We start from the raw sequence: 15645 nt of genomic DNA, 5'->3' as shown, positions 1-15645 counted from the left end.
GAGGGTACCAGGTCTATCCTGATTTATAAGTAATTTTTCATAAATTTTGCTCAAAAGAACTTCCTAAGCAAAACTGTGTGTGTGTGTGTAATTCATTAACAGACCACCTCTGTAGAAGGAACGTCATGTTCTCAGTTTTTGCCTTTGAAGAGGTACTTTATTTTTTAAAGGAGGTCATAGAAACCTTTGAGAAGAAAGTCATGAATTGGTTCCTTAGGGGAAAAAAACCAGATTTATTCGATTAAAAAAAAATTTTTTTTTTGAGATGGAGTCTCGTTCTGTCGCCCAGGCTGGAGTGCAGTGGCGTGATCTCAGCTCACTGCAACTTGCTGGGTTCAAGCGAGTCTTCTGCCTCAGCCTCCTGAGTAGTAGGGATTACAGGCGTGCACCGCCATGCCCGTCTAATTTTTGCATTTTTAGTAGAGATGGGGTTTTACCAAGTTGGCCAGGCTCGTCGTGACCTCCCAACCTCAGGTGATCCGCCATCCTCGGCCTTCCAAAGTGCTGGGATTACAGGCATGAGCCACTGTGCGCCGTGGCTCTGAAAGTGTCTTATAGTAGAAACTCGGTATAAAAGATCCTATCTCGGCCAGGCGCGGTGGCTCAGGCCTGTAATCCCAGCACTTTGGGAGGCCGAGGCAGGTGGATCACCTGAGGTCGGGAGTTCGAGACCAGCCTGGCCAACATGGTGAAACCACATCTCTACTAAAAAAGAAACACAAAATTAGCCAGACATGGTGGCGCATGCCTGTAATCCCAGCTACTCCATAGGCTGAGGCAGGAAAATCGCTTGGTGAGCCAAGACCGCGCCATTGCACTCCAGTCTGGGCAACAAGAGCGAAACTCCGTCTCAGAAAAAAAAAAAAAAAAAAGAATTTTCCGTTCTGATTCCACTGATCATAAATTGAACTCCTTCGTAGAACAGGTTTATCATCTTTCATTTAAAAGTAATAAAAAATCACGAATCATTTATATCAGGAAATTAGTGGAAATTTCCACATTTTGTCTTTGGGCATGCGATGGTGGTGAGGAAACTGGGGAGACCGAGGTAATAGAAGTTGCTGCAAAGTCAACTCCATGATCCTACTATCTCTTTCTGGAAAAGCCCTTACATAACTTCCTTACTTTTCCAATAAAAGGCTGTATATGTCTTGCCCGTTAACTGATTTTACCAACTTCCACCTTAAATACAATTGCGGATGAAGGATGAGAAGCAACAAGAAACCTCTAAGGATCCGCCAAATAATTAGGGCTGCCCCAGGAGAATCCGGGCGAAAGAACACAAGAGCCCCTCTTCCTCCTCACCTCCTTTGGGACACACACTGACCCTCTCTCCCGGCAGGCTAGCCCGCAGCCTCCTCCTTCCCTAACACGTGCTCTCCGGAACACTCACTCTAGAGACATCCCACCCCCGGCGGGGCTGGGCTCGGGAGCCGAACGGACCAATCGGCACGTGCCTTACACCGTCGTGGCCCGACAACGTTGAGCCGCCCAATCGAGAGGGCCTTACCGCCCGTTTCCCGGAGCCCCGCCTCTCGCCGCCGCGCCCCCGCCCGCCGATCTCCTCCCTCCTCCTCCTCCCGTTTGCCCCTCCCCCGCCGCTCCGGAGCGGAGCCTGCGAGACGGAGAAACTGGGACAGAAGTGAAGATGGCGGCGGCGGTGTTGGCGGCGGCGGCGGCTTCTCGCTAGTGACGCGCGGTGCGGGCTCATCTCTTTCCCCTCCTTCCCCACCTCCCCTAGTCCGGATCCCGTCCGCCGCCGGGACCAAACCGTCCCCGTAGCCCGCAGCCAGCAGCCGCCCCTCTCCTCCCCCGGCCGCCCCTCTCCCAACGCCCGTCTGCCGCTGGCCGGCGGCGCGCCCCTGGTCCCGGCCGCCAGCCTCGCACTCCGCGCTGTCGCCGGGGGAGCGGGTGGCGTGTGGATTCGCCCTCCTGCCCGCCCCTCCGGGCCGCGGACACACGCCTGGCAGGGAGGCGGCGGCGGCCCCTGCGTATTTGCTTCCCTCCATTTGGGGACTGGGAGGCGGCGGCGGCTGTGGGTTTTGGGGAGGGGTAGAGGGCTGGGGGGCGGGCGAGAGCGGGAGGGGGCCGCCCTCGGGAGGAGGACGAGAAGGAAAGCACCATGACGTCCATCCATTTCGTGGTTCACCCGCTGCCGGGCACCGAGGACCAGCTCAATGACAGGTAATAGGGCTGGCGGGTCGGCGGGCGCGGGGGGAGGGGCGCCCTTTCCTCCCTTCCCTCCCCCACGGGCCGTGCCTGGCGGGTGCGGGTGTTTACGCGCCGGCCGGCCAGCTGGGGTGGGGTGCGGGGGTCCTTATTGCCTCCTGCTAGGCTCCTTCCGGGGCAAACTTCTGATCCCGGGGGCAGGGGGCCGCGGGGGGAGCGCGGTGTAGACGGGACCCGCGGTGTAGACTGGAGAGCGCGCTGTAAGCCCCCTCCCCCCTCCCGCAAGGAGCGGCGTTGAACTCGGCGGAGATGGGGGGAGGTTTCTGGCTCCCGGGGGGCAGGCGGTAATTACTGCCCGGCCAAGGCCCGAGGAATCCATATTAGTCAAAGTTGAATTGAGACAGACAATGCGGATGGGGGATGGTGGAGATAAAAAGAGAGGGAAGAGGAGAAGCGGGGCCAGGGGCCCCGGGGTAGGCTGGGCTGGTCTTGTCCCTGGCCCCCGGCAGCTGTGTCCTGTGGGGTGGTCTGGACCTGGGGATCCCGGGGTGGGGTGGGGGAGAGAAGCCGATTCCCGGCAGATTGCTGGGAGCGGGGGAGGGGGAGGTGATAGTTGGGGGAGGGAGTGAGGGAGGAAGCGCCATGATTATTGTTATTATTATTAAATTTGAGCCCCTGCAGTGAGGTTTGCCTGCCCCGGGAGGGGATGGATTCAAGCGGGGGAGGGGAAGTGCATTGGATTCTCTTTGCTCTCCTCCTGAAATGGTGCTGGCAGCTCCTGCTACTAGCCCCTGTGGTGCGAGCTTTTTTGTTTCCTTTTCTATTCTAATGATAGTGTTTTCCTGAGTTGTAATTTGACAGCTGAAAACCATGCGTAGAGTGTCAAAGGAAAACTCTTACGTTTGCAGTTCGCAATGCTGCTTTTCTTAACACGCTGTAAATTTCTGGGTTGGGTTTGCTATGGGCGGAGGATGAATTATGAGTTTATTTTTTTTTTTTTGTCTTTTATAAGAAGGCTGTTTTGATTTGGATTTCTCCCTTTCTTCCGCCACCATTCCTTGCCAGTTTAGAATATTGAGTTGCAGTGCCGCATGCTCTCAGAGAACTGAGATAAAGCCGGAAAAGTTCCTTCAGTGTTGGAAAACAGACTCAGGAGGTTGAGGGAGGCCTCCATTAAAGCATGTCTTAGAATCTAAGACTCACATCTAATGATGGGCTAAATGTTTACAGGATCACAAAGTGGATCATTTTAAATCTTCCTCTCTCCCAGTACTTCACTGCTCTCTACGTTTCTTTTGCGTATAGAAGGCCATCTGGTCCCAAGTTTAGAAGTTAGATAGAATTTTTCCTAAGTGACCGGGTGACTTAAGTTGCATGATGCCCTATTTGTCATGCGCTTCCCAGAGGGAGCAAGAGGCCTAACTTGCTGCTGAGATACTGGCCTCTTGTGTCAGTGTATCTAACCGCCTCAAGTGGGGCAGACAGCTTTTAAATCCAGAGCTGGAGGTTTAGTTTCTGCACTTGGTTCGGATTTGCCTAATCTTTGCTGTAGCCATATTGTATTTAACATGTTTGGGAATCTTTTGAAATACTTACTGAAAATACTAACTACTCAGAGTTGTCACATAGTTCCTTTAAATTCTGAAATAACTTTTAAGTTATTTAACATTTTGTTATGTGGTTCTTAGCCTGATTTTACTTCATTAAAGATCTTTTGGAGAGATTAACATAAGATTTTTTGGTACAATTTAGAAACAGTCTAGTAGTGAGGATAGCTCTACGGTCATTAGTAGAACCATGTTGGTAGTGCTTGTCTTGTTACTTAGAAAATTGCACCAGAGAGAAGAGAGGTAGGGCATGTTTTCTATATTAGTCCTAACTTTATGTACCAAGAATCCTGACTAGTTTACTCAGTTGACTGTGCATGCCAAAACCTATTTTGCGGTTGTGTTGGGCACTTTGATTCATTTTTGAGCATTCCTTTTGCTTCAGCTATTTGAGAAATTTACAAGTAATGTATCTTTTTAAATGCTAACTCTTCTTTTTCCATTCCTAGTATAAACAGTCAGCTTTGTTTGATTCTTCTATCATTATACAGCATTAAAAATATTTAGATCATTGTGACTTTTAATTTCATGAAATTAGGAAAAAAGTAGACGAGTCATAACATGTGCATCACGGTGGCAGATATTTGAAAAATAGAAAGGTGCTGTAGGTGAAATTATAAAGAGCTATATGGTTGTATGTAGTAGCGGTAAACATGTCTTGTCTTTTATTTGTGAAGGCAGCACTTAAAATAGGCACATATCCTAAGTTTTGAAGTAGCTGATTTGTGGCAGGAGCTGTTCTGTGTTTCCCTTTCAAAAGGAAGGCTCCTTTTGCATACCTACTTGTAAAGTAATAGGATCAACCTGTCACTTGAGAAAAATCTGTTTCCAAAAGAGACTGGTTTTCTGGAACCTTTTAATTAACTAGAATAAGCGTATTTTCATCTAAAGGTAAAAACTTTACCAAGTTTTAGTAAGTTTGGGCAATAAAAAAGAGACTGCTACTGTAGCTTGACTTTTTTTATTATGAGAAATGTATGAGAGTCACAAATGATAATCATAGTTATGTATGAAAAGGGTGTAAATAGACTTTATACTTTGGACTAAAAGTAGTAAGATTAGACAGGCAGAATGGTACTGCAAATAAATTGCTCAGTTGAAGAAAACTTGGTCCTCAAAACAGTAGTGTTTTCTTCTCCAAATACGTTTTCTTTCTTTACCCACATCCTGTTAAAAAGTCAAATATTTTGTTCAGCATCATAGTCTGATGTCTCAAGTGTCTAAAATGTACAAAGCATAAAAAAGTATCTTTTTTTTCATAATTTGTGTTTTCAGACTTGCCAATAATGAATAATAATGATGCCAGGATGAAATTGACAAATACAGGTGGGGATGGCTGGGGTGGAAAGAAGAGGATGTTGGCTGTGACTTCCCAGAATGCTGGCACAGAATGCTGGGCCCTCAAGCAAATATTCATTGAGCTGAATTGAAACCATTCAGTGCTCAGATACTTTGGACGTTTTGATCTCCTTTCCAATGGATTTCTTGAGTTAGTACTATGTTCCTGCTTAAGACATTGTCTCAGAGAAACAGTAAAACAATATAAAGAATGTGGTTCTTCGAGCTTGAGGGGAGAGCTGGAAAGGCCTGCCTCACTAATAGCCTGGAAAGTGCCTCACTAATGAGCTGAAAAAATAGGCACAGAGATTTACAGTGTTTATGCAGGGGTACAACTACTGAGAGACAGCTGAGGTCCACCTGATGGGTCTCCTGACTTTTTTTTTTTTTTTTTTTTAAGTCCAGGGCTCCATTCCACTTCACGTGGCTCGTGTTCCAGAATGGTTGTGCTGTCTCAGACATCCCAGCCTTCAGGCAGTGTGGCCACCTGTCTTAGAGTTTTGATTCCATTTTCCCGTCAACTGCTCTCTCCAGGGCTCCTAATTGGTTTATGCCTTTTCCTCAGAGGCTGACCCTCTTAACCTTTTCTTGGTACTAGGTTAGGATAGGTCTTCTTAAGGTGATGTGGTTATGGCATTTATTGTCCTTGTCCTGAATTATTCCTCAAGATGCAGGTTAGTTACAAAACAAACCAGTTCTCATTGCTTGTCTGTATGTGGCATTTTCCTGTGAGATTTGCCTTTTGGCATTACAATGTATTGTGCAATCATAAGCAGTCTTTATTGAGATTGTCATATCAAAAGGATTTTTCTCTAAGGAGTTTCCCTTTCAGGTGTCATAACACAAGGTAAGATACTATAGACAGGAGTTTCAAACTCTGTGCTGGTAGCCTAGTCATTTAACCTCTTAGAACCCCCCACATCAATCTCTGAATTAGGTCAGGGAGGAACAGTTGAGACAGTGGATGGGAAAAGATCAATATTATAATGTGGATTCTGTGGAAAACATTACGAAGAGATGGTTACTTTTAACTTTTTATGTGTCGCCTGGTTTCCAGATAGCAAAGCAGGAACTCAAAAAAGTTGCCCTAGAATATCCTTAGCATTGAGAGCAGAATCGACTCTTAGTTCTAGATTAGTACTTCTCAGCTTGGTGTGATTTTGCACCCTCCGCACCCAACCCCCTCCACTTATTGGGCAGTGTCTGGAGACATTTTTTTATTGTCACAGCTGGGGCATTGCTACTGGCCTCTAGTGGATGGAGGCCAGAGAGGCTGCTAAACATCCTATAATGCATAGGATAGCCCCCACAACAAAGAATTACGGGGTCCAAAATGTCAGTTGTGCTAAGGTTAAGGAAGCCCATCCTAGATGATCTTCAATGCATTTAGTTGTAAAAATAAGTGAAAATGACTTTTATGAAGAATATTTCAAGCAATATACATTCTTTTTTTTTTCTTTTTTGAGACACAGTTTTGCTTTGTCTCCTAGGCTGGAAGCAGTGGCCCGATCTCGGCTCAATGCAACATCCACCTCCTGGGTTCAAGCGATTCTCCCTCCTCAGGCTCCCAAGTAGCTGGGATTACAGACGCACACCACTATGTCTGGCTAATTTTTGTATTTTTAGTAGAGATGGGGTTTCGTCATGTTGGGTAGCCTGCTCTTGAACCTAACCTCAGGTGATCCATCTGCCTCAGCCTCCCAAAATGCTGGGATTACAGGCATGAGCCAATGTGCCTGGCCACAATATATATTCTTAATTTTTAAAACATGACTATTTAAATTAAGATTAAGGCCTGTACAGTGGCTCACGCCTGTAATCCCAGCACTTTGGGTGGCTGAGGTGAGCGAATCACTTGAGGTCAGGAGTTCAAGACCCCTTAGCTTGGCCAACATGGTGAAACCCGGTCTCTACTAAAAATACAAAAATTAGCCGGGTGTGGTGGTGGACGCCTTTAATCCCAGCTACTCAAGAGGTTGAGGCAGGAGAATTGCTTGAGCCCGTGAGGCAGAGGTTGCAGTGAGCTGAGATCGCGCCACTGCACTCCAGCCTGGGCGACAGAGCAAGACTGTGTCTCAAAAAAAAAAAAAAAAAATTAATTGATTAAGATTAATTAAAATTAAATAAAAATTTAAGTCACTTCATCCGTAGCTAGTCACATTTTAAGTGCACTGTAGCCCCACGTAGCTACTCACTACCACATTGGACAGTGCAGATACAGAGCAGTGCCATCATCACTGAAAGTTCTCTTGGATAGTGTTGGCATAGAAAGTGTGTTTTTGCACAAGTCTTGGCATTCAGTGAGTGCTCATTGTGTTTATTAAGAACTTTGAGGTTTTAAAGACTCAGGGATATCTTCACCCTCTCAGTAGGAGCCAGAAAATAACGCCAGGGATTATATGAAGCATAACAAAGGTTGTGGTGAGTAAAGGTTATGATAGTTGAAAGCTGCTTGAAATTTTATTGTGCTGCACCAAAAAACAAACAAACAAAAAAACCAAAAAAAATAATGCAAACCCCCCCCCAGGCATTAGGTTGTGTGGGAGAGAGCATCATATCACCAAATCAGTGAAAAATCTCACCATTTGATTATTGAGATTGTTACCTAAAAGCAATACTAAATGCATTATGCCAGGTGCGGTGGCTCATGCCTGTAATCCCAGCACTTCGGGAGGCTGAGGTGGGCGGATCATCTGAGGTCAGAAGTTTGAGACCAGCCTGGCCAACATGGCGAAACCCCATCTGTACTAAAAATACAAAAATTAGCTGGGCGTGGTGGCGCATGCCTGTAGTTGCAGCTACTCAAGAGGCTGAGGCAGGAGAATTGCTTGAACCTGGGAGGCAGAGGTTGCAGTGAGCCAAGATTGCGCCACTGCACTCCAGCTTGAGTGACAGAGCGAGACTCCATCTCAAAAACAAACAATAAAAAGCCAATACTAGATTTATTGTATTGGAAAAGTACAGTCTGGCCTAACTAAAATGTTTAAATGAATTTGCTCAAGTAAGATTAACAACAGGGTATAGAATAGCCAAACAAAATAGAAAATCAAAACAAAGGCAGAGCAATTTTATAAATCAGGAAATCTGTGACTGAATCATAGGCCTAGGAATAAACAGACACTTGTGAAGAAAATTACAGGATACACAGGAATACGACTAGGAATAATAGATGAAATTTAAAAAGGTCAGGGTTTTTTTCCGTAACCATTAGACAATTCGGTTATTTAGGAAATAGTTTCCAGAGGAAAATTTAATTGCTGAAGACTGAGTTACACGAACGTAGGTCTTATAAGGTATATTAAAGGGAGCAATTTTATGTTACAGGAGGATATACTTAATGTCTCCCCTCCCTCATTTTATCATACATATTTATTTTGTTTTTTGAGTCTCACTCTTGCCCACGCTGGAATGCAGTGGTGCCATCTTGGCGCAGTCTTGGCTCACTGCAACCTCTGCCTCCCGGGTTCAAGTGATTCTCCTGCCTCAGCCTCCTGAGTAGCTGGGATTACAGGCGCACGCCACCATACCTGGCTAATTTTTGTATTTTTAGTAGAGACGGGGTTTCACCGCGTTGGTCAGGCTGGACTCGAACTCCTGACCTCATGATCTGCCCGCCTAGGCCTCCCAAAGTGTTGGGATTACAGGCGGGAGCCACTGCGCTCGCCCATATTATACATATTTCTAATTAAGAAAACAGACTCCAGTTAGCATCCGTGTTTCTGTCATTTTGGCTCCTTGGCATTCTGGTCAAATGAGAATAGCCTCTTCTCTTGGCTCACTGTGGTTATGAATTGTTGGTTTATTTTTAGAACTGGTTTTTAAGTTTTCCCCGAGTATTATTTTTAAGCCTTTTATTTTGGAAAATTTTAAGCATATACAAGAGTAGAGAGAATAGTATGATGAACAACCATGTTCCCATCACCCAGTCTCAACAGTTGTCAACTCATGGCCAATCTGATTTCAACTCTCTCCCCATTTATTCTCCTCTATCAGGTATTTTAATTGCTGTATCTTCACTATATATTTCAAAATATGAAGCCTTTAAAAAAAACCTGAAAAAAATCTTAATAACAAAATTGCCCAGATTTTCCTGTTGTCTCATAAACGCTTATTTCTGATGGACAGTTTTGATAATTTTACTTAATAAAGCTGATTGGGTTCTAACATGTTAAAAAATTTGACATTCGTAGAATAAGAGAAACTTGTCTGGATTGTAACCTTAGAAGAAGAGGCCACTGGGGAATTAATTAGTTCCTTAAAGCTCAGTTCTATAACTTTTTTTTTTTTTTTTTTGAGATGGAGTTTTGCTCTTGTTGCCCAGGCTCGAGTGCAGTGGCGTGATGATCTCTGCTCACTGCAACTTCCGCCTCCCGGGTTCAAGTGATTCTCCTGCCTCAGCTTCCCAAGTAGCTGAGATTACAGGCGTGAGCCACCACACCTGGCTAATTTTGTATTTTTAGTGGAGACGGGGTTTGACCATGTTGGTCAGGCTGGTCTTGAACTCCCGACCTCAGGTGTTCACCTGCCTCAGCCTCCCAGGGTGTTGGGATTACAGGCGTGAGCCACTCACTGTGCCAGGCCTCAGTGCTATAACTTCTTTTTTTTTTTTTTTTGAGATGGAGTCTCGCTCTGTCACCCAGGCTGGAGTGCAGTGGCGCAATCTCGGCTCACTGCAAGCTCCGCCTCCCGGGTTCACGCCATTCTCCTGCCTCAGCCTCTCTGTGTAGCTGGGACTACAGGTGCCTGCCACCACGCCCGGCTAATTTTTTGTATTTTTAGTAGAGACGGGGTTTCACCATGGTCTCGATCTCCTGACCTCGTGATCCGCCTGCCTCGGCCTCCCAAAGTGCTGGGATTACAAGCGTGAGCCACCGCGCCCACCCAGTGCTATAACTTCTTAACCTCCGATATGACAGCATTTTTTGTCAGCAGTCACTTGTAATTGTTAGATAATGATGATAAGACAAGATTCTTGAAATTAAGTGATTTTTTCATGGGGTCACTTTGAGAAATAAGATTGTCATGTGAAAAGTTTGCAGCATTTTCATAAATTAATAGGTGAGGTATTAGTCAACTGAACTTGGCTGTAAGAAATTATTCTCTGAGATCATATTTCTTATTACTTTCTTGAGACAATCAGTGTAGTGGTAACAAAACCCCTTCAAAATTAGAAATACGATAAATTCTTAGATAACCATGCTTTGTAACATTGTCATTTTGTCAGGATATTAAAGAAGGTATTAATATTTAATGTTGTTTTACTTGTAAATACACAATTTATGTTAATTGCACTGCTAAAGTACTGTTATTTGTTCAATTTCTGACAGTATCACCTAATAAAATGTCTTTGACTCTTTCATCTTTATTGAGTTATACTTTACATTCAGTAAAATTAACCCATTTTAGGCGTACAGTTTGATGAATTTCGGCAAATATGTACAGTTGTGTAACCACCACCACAATCCAGGTACAGAACATTTTCATCACCCCAAAAAGTTACCTTGTTTCCCTTTGTATTTTCAGTCACTTCCCCCTAGGCTAGGTCCTGGCTACCTAGCAACCATTGTTCTGCTTTCTCTCACTGTAATATTTTTCCTTTTTGAATTTCATAGAAATGGAATCATGTGTCTGTTTTCTTTTGCTTAGAACAATGCTTTTGCGACAGATCTGTGTTGCAGCATGTAGTAGTGTCTTCTTTTATATTAAAAGTAGTATTTTCATTGCTTGAACCAGGAAGATGGAGGTTGCAGTGAGTCAAGATTGTGCCATTGCATTCCAGCCTGGACAACAGAGTGAGACTCAGTCTCAAAACAAACAAACAAAAGTAGTACTTATTTCATGACTGTACCACAATTTTTAAATCTGCTTTCTAGCTGATATAAATTTGGGTAGTTTACTCTTTCTAACTATTCTCTAGTCTTTATTTTTTTCTTGTTTGTTTATTATTTTAATTTTTTTTGAGACAGGCTCTCGCTCTATTGCCCAGGCTGGAGTGTAGTGATGTGAACATGGCTCACTGCAGCCTTGACCTTCTGGGCTCAAGCGATCCTCCTGCCTCAGCCTCCTGAGTATCTGGGACTACAGGCTTGCATTACCACACCTGGCTAATTTTTAATTTTTTATAGAGATGGAGTCTATGTTGCCCAGGCTGGTCTCGAACTCCTGGGCTCAAGCAATTATCCCATCTCAGCCTCTCCAAGGTGCTGGGATTACAGGCATGAATGACTGTGCCTGGCTTTATTTATTTCTTTAAAATTAGAGACATGGTCTTGCTGTGTTGCCCAGGCTGGTCTCAGACTCCTGGCCTCAAGCTGTCTTCCCACCTTGGCCTCCCAAAATGCTGGGATTACAGGCAGGAGACACCATGGCTGGCTTGAAGTTTTTCTTGGCTTCAATTTATTACAATATTTTTCGTAGGAAAAGTCCACTGATAATAAAAACCTAAATTTTTCTTGACAGCACATTTTTGTGTTAATTAAAAAACATACTAGTATATGTAAAAAGATTATATTTTAGAATTCCATTAAATGTAATGGTTGTATTCTAGATTGCTAGTTATAAAGCTTATGATAGTGGCTAGTCTACAAAGCACTGTGATGAATGGATCAGTAGATAAGTTTTTATTTTCTTCTCCATGAGTTCAGGCTCCATTTCTGTGATATAGAAGTGTCGAGAACCTGCCGTTTCAAGAAATTGGCTCTGCTCCAGCATGAATCTGCTGTTCAGAATTCAGGTGATGAGGTATTCCAGGTCTTTACTTGAATTCAGATACCAGGTCTACCTCACAGACAACCTAGAACTCCAGAGATGGCCTTACCTGTGTCTCCAAGACACTTAGGGACATGGTGGAAATTCATTTGGGTGTTTTCCGTGACAGCCTCCTTGTTATGAAGTGAGAAGTGGAGGAAGATGGTTTTTTAAGCCTTAAGAAAAGCTAAATTTGAGATTAGGAAGTTAATTTGATGGAGAAAGCTAAGAAAGCACAGACAATATGGTAGGGTTATTTTAATTTCTAAATGATGAAAACAGAGTTTTATATAGAAGGCTTTGGGGAGAGGGGTATTAGGTTTTTCAGCTGATTATCTGTTCTCTTACGTTGTAGTAGTGGCTTTGTTTCTTGTCCAGAAGTAATTCGAACTTGTCCAATTATTGCTCTGTAGCATCGTCTGCCTCTACAAACCCTACTTTAAGTCTTTTAAGGAAGCATCAGCAATCAAACGATTTTTATGAAATTGTGGGCGAGTGTAGTTTATAAACATACATTCACTTTCTTTTTTTTTTTTTTTTTGAGACAAGGTCTCGCTCTGTCGCTCAGGCTGGAGTGCAGGGATGCAATATTGGCTCACTGCAATCTCAATCTCCCAGGCTCAGGTAGTCCTCCCACCTCAGCTTCCCTAGTAGCTGGGACTACAGGTGCGTGCCACCACACCTGGCTAATTTTTGTATTTTTCATAGAGATGGGGTTTCACCATGTTGCCCAGGCTGGTCTCAAACTCTGAGACTCAAGTGATTCTCCTGCCTCAGCCCCCAAAGTGCTCGGATTATAAGCATGAGCCACCATGCCTGGCTAAACATTCATTCTCTTAATAGGCTTATATTTCTAGTGATGTTTAAACTTGTTTTCATCTCCAGGAAATCCTTAGGTGTTTTCCTTAAGTGATTGTGTTTTTTCTGCTTATCAGGTATTCTGATTATTATATGTAGATTAGAGAATAATTGAGTAGGGGGAGTATGGGCAGTGGGACCTTTTGTTTCTGTAGTTGTTTTTTGGGGGAACTACTTTTTTTTTTTTTGCCTCCTATAGTTGCCAATAGGAGGATGACCCCAAATTCCTGCTACATGAGATGATTCCTGGTAGGATTTTGTCACTGCCTAGGGGATGCAGAAACAGAAATTAGTGACTTCTGTAGTGTAGGTTGGCAGGCCATAGTTTGCAGGTCAGAGATGACATGTGGGCTGATTTTGTTGGCATCTGTTCATCTTTCTGCTACTTTTGAGAGCTGAGAGCTACTGAAGAGTACATAACGACACTTGCCCGCAGAGACAGGAGTCAGTACTGTAGTACAGTACAGGAATTAGCAGCCACCCCATACCATCCCTGAATGTTTCTGGTTTCATGAAACTCTAGAGTGGCAGGGACTCGAGGACAGTTGGTATTTTGCTTTTCTCTGGGGTCTCTCTGCTCTTCAGAGGGCTCTGGGAATGTAAAAAGCTTCTTCAATTGACGGGAAGATTCAGTCTTTGTCTTCCTTTGGTCAATTTTAAGACGTTCTTGAGAGGTAATAGCATTTTTTGGGGATTGGGGACATGATATGTTTAAGCTTTTTTTTTTTTTTTTTAAAGTAGAAGGTTTTTCTGACAGTTGAATTGAAATTATTGTATGAGTAACATAACCTAGTCAAATTGTAGTAAAATCATGGATTGTGGTGGCTTTTCCCAGTTAGGAGGTCTCTTGATTTAAAACAGTAGCTCTCATGGGATGGACTGTCATCAGGAGCAGCAAAGCTTGAAGACCACTGTGTAAAAAGGCTCTTACCCTCTTTTCTTTGTCTTAACATTAATTGATGATGGAAAATAGGGCCAGACTTGCCAGTTCTTCACTGCCTCCAACCTTCCTTTTCCCCTTAGACTTACAGGTTTTATACCTGTCTGTTTGAGAATAGGATATTTTCCTGTTCCTTGATTTTGTGTCTTTCTCTCCCTAAGCTAGAGTAGTTTGTTTTTGTTCGCTTCTTTTTTTTTAACCATGAAATTGGAAAAATTTAGATTGTTACATAAATTCTAGGTCCTCTACACAACTGTGAGATACTAAAAGGATAGCTTTTTAAAATGCATTTGGGTGCTTGTAAGGTCACAGTCTAATTGGGAGAAATGAGGCTCATGCATAGATAGTAACACTATGAAAGACTGCTACAAGAGGTAGAGTTTGGGCTGTGTAAATATTTGCCATGCTGTTGCCTGCACAGAGTTTGAGAACAGTGTCAGATTAGTTTTTCTTGTTGAGTAAATGCTTGTGTGCTTCTCATGTGCAAAAAGTGTGCTAGGCCAGGGATGGCTGGTGTGTTTCAATTGCCACACCAAACCGTCCTGAAACTTTGGGTTGAGAAGTGTTTGGAACTTTCTCTGGCTCAGGGAGAAAGCTTGGAGAAGAGTGAGGTTATAGATTAGCGAGCTTAGGGAGTGGCTTCAGGTGGGTATGCCATGTATTGTTTTTCTACCTTTCTTTTTTTTTTGAGACAGGGTCTTGCTATGTTGCCTAGGCTGATCTTGAACTCCTGGGCTCAAGCAACTCTCTTGCCTCAGCTTCCTGAGTAGCTGGGATTACAGACAAGTAGCTAGGATTACAGGTGAGTGCCACTGCACCTAGCTTGTTTTTCTAAGCTTTTATTTTGAAATAATTACAGACTCAAAAGAAGATGCAAAATTGGTACAGAGGGGTACCATGGATCCATCACCCAACTTCCTTCAATGATAACATATTATGGCAGATATTTTTGGCGTCCATGTCAAAATACTAGAGATAGAAACATATTCCCCATGTGCATTTTTGAATTTTTTTTTTTTTTTTTGAGACAGTCTTGCTCTGTCGCCCAGGCTGGAGTGCAGCGGTGCCATCTCGGCTCACTGCAACCTCCACCTCCTGGATTCAAGCAGTTCTCCTGCCTCAGCCTCCTGAGTAGCTGGGACTACAGGCGACTGCCACCACTCCCAGCTAATTTTTTGTATTTTTAGTAGAGACTGAATTTCACCATGTTGGCCAGGCTGGTCTCGAACTCCTGACCTCGTGATCCACCCGCTTTGGCCTCCCAAAGTGTTCAGATTACAGGTGTGAGCCACTGCACCCAGCCAAAAATTGTTTATTCTAAGATAACGTAGATTTGAAGACATAGTTTAAAGAAAACTTTGCATTTTTAGATGTGATTGTAAATTGATGAGATATAGGCTGGGCACGATGGCTCACGCCTGTAATCTCAGCACTTTGGGAGGCCGAAGCTGGCCAATCACCTGAGGTCAGGAGTTCGAGACCAGCACGGCCAATGTGACGAAACCCTGTCTTTACTAAAAGTACAAAAACTAGCCGGGCGTGGTGGCGAGCACCTGTAATCCCAGCTACTCAGGAGGCTGAGGCAGGAGAATCACTTGAACCTGGGAGGTGGAGGGTGCAGTAAACTGAGATCGCGCCATTGCACTTCAGCCTGGGTGACAGAGTGAGACTCCGTCTCAAAAAAAAAAAAAATTGATGAGACAATGTATATTATGTAGCGATTTAAATTTTTAGACAGTCTGATGTGGTGGTAGATAGAATGTAAGTTGGAGTAAGCAAGATCATGAATTTGTTGTTTGTATCAGACACTAACTGGCCATATGATGATACGACCTTGAGTAAATGATACAACATTTGTAAAATGAGAGAGTTGGGCTAGATCATTTGGTCTTTTTTTAAACTCCTGTTTCCATGCTCTTGTGATTGTGGTAGGGAATAGCTTTTTTTCATCATATACCTGTTTGCCATTTATATGTCTTTTGAGAA

The 15645-nt window shown here is 43.8% G+C and overlaps 1 protein-coding gene across 4 annotated transcripts in view; it reads left to right on the top strand.

Moving 5' to 3' along the window:
• Positions 1-1577: 1577 nt before the first annotated feature.
• The window catches only part of UBR5 (ubiquitin protein ligase E3 component n-recognin 5), a 151822-nt gene continuing 137754 nt past the window's right edge, over positions 1578-15645 (top strand). For all 4 annotated transcript variants that reach the window (XM_032760161.2, XM_032760159.2, XM_032760158.2 and 1 more), the window contains exon 1: positions 1578-2184. In XM_032760161.2, coding sequence (XP_032616052.1) covers positions 2123-2184 — 62 coding nt within the window. In that variant the 5' untranslated portion in view covers positions 1578-2122. The remainder of the gene's footprint in view (positions 2185-15645) is intronic.

This window comes from Hylobates moloch, unplaced genomic scaffold (assembly GCF_009828535.3).
Source record: "Hylobates moloch isolate HMO894 unplaced genomic scaffold, HMol_V3 SCAFFOLD_9, whole genome shotgun sequence".
Classification (NCBI taxonomy): domain Eukaryota; kingdom Metazoa; phylum Chordata; class Mammalia; order Primates; family Hylobatidae; genus Hylobates; species Hylobates moloch.
This window is presented reverse-complemented; position numbering and strand designations above follow the sequence as displayed.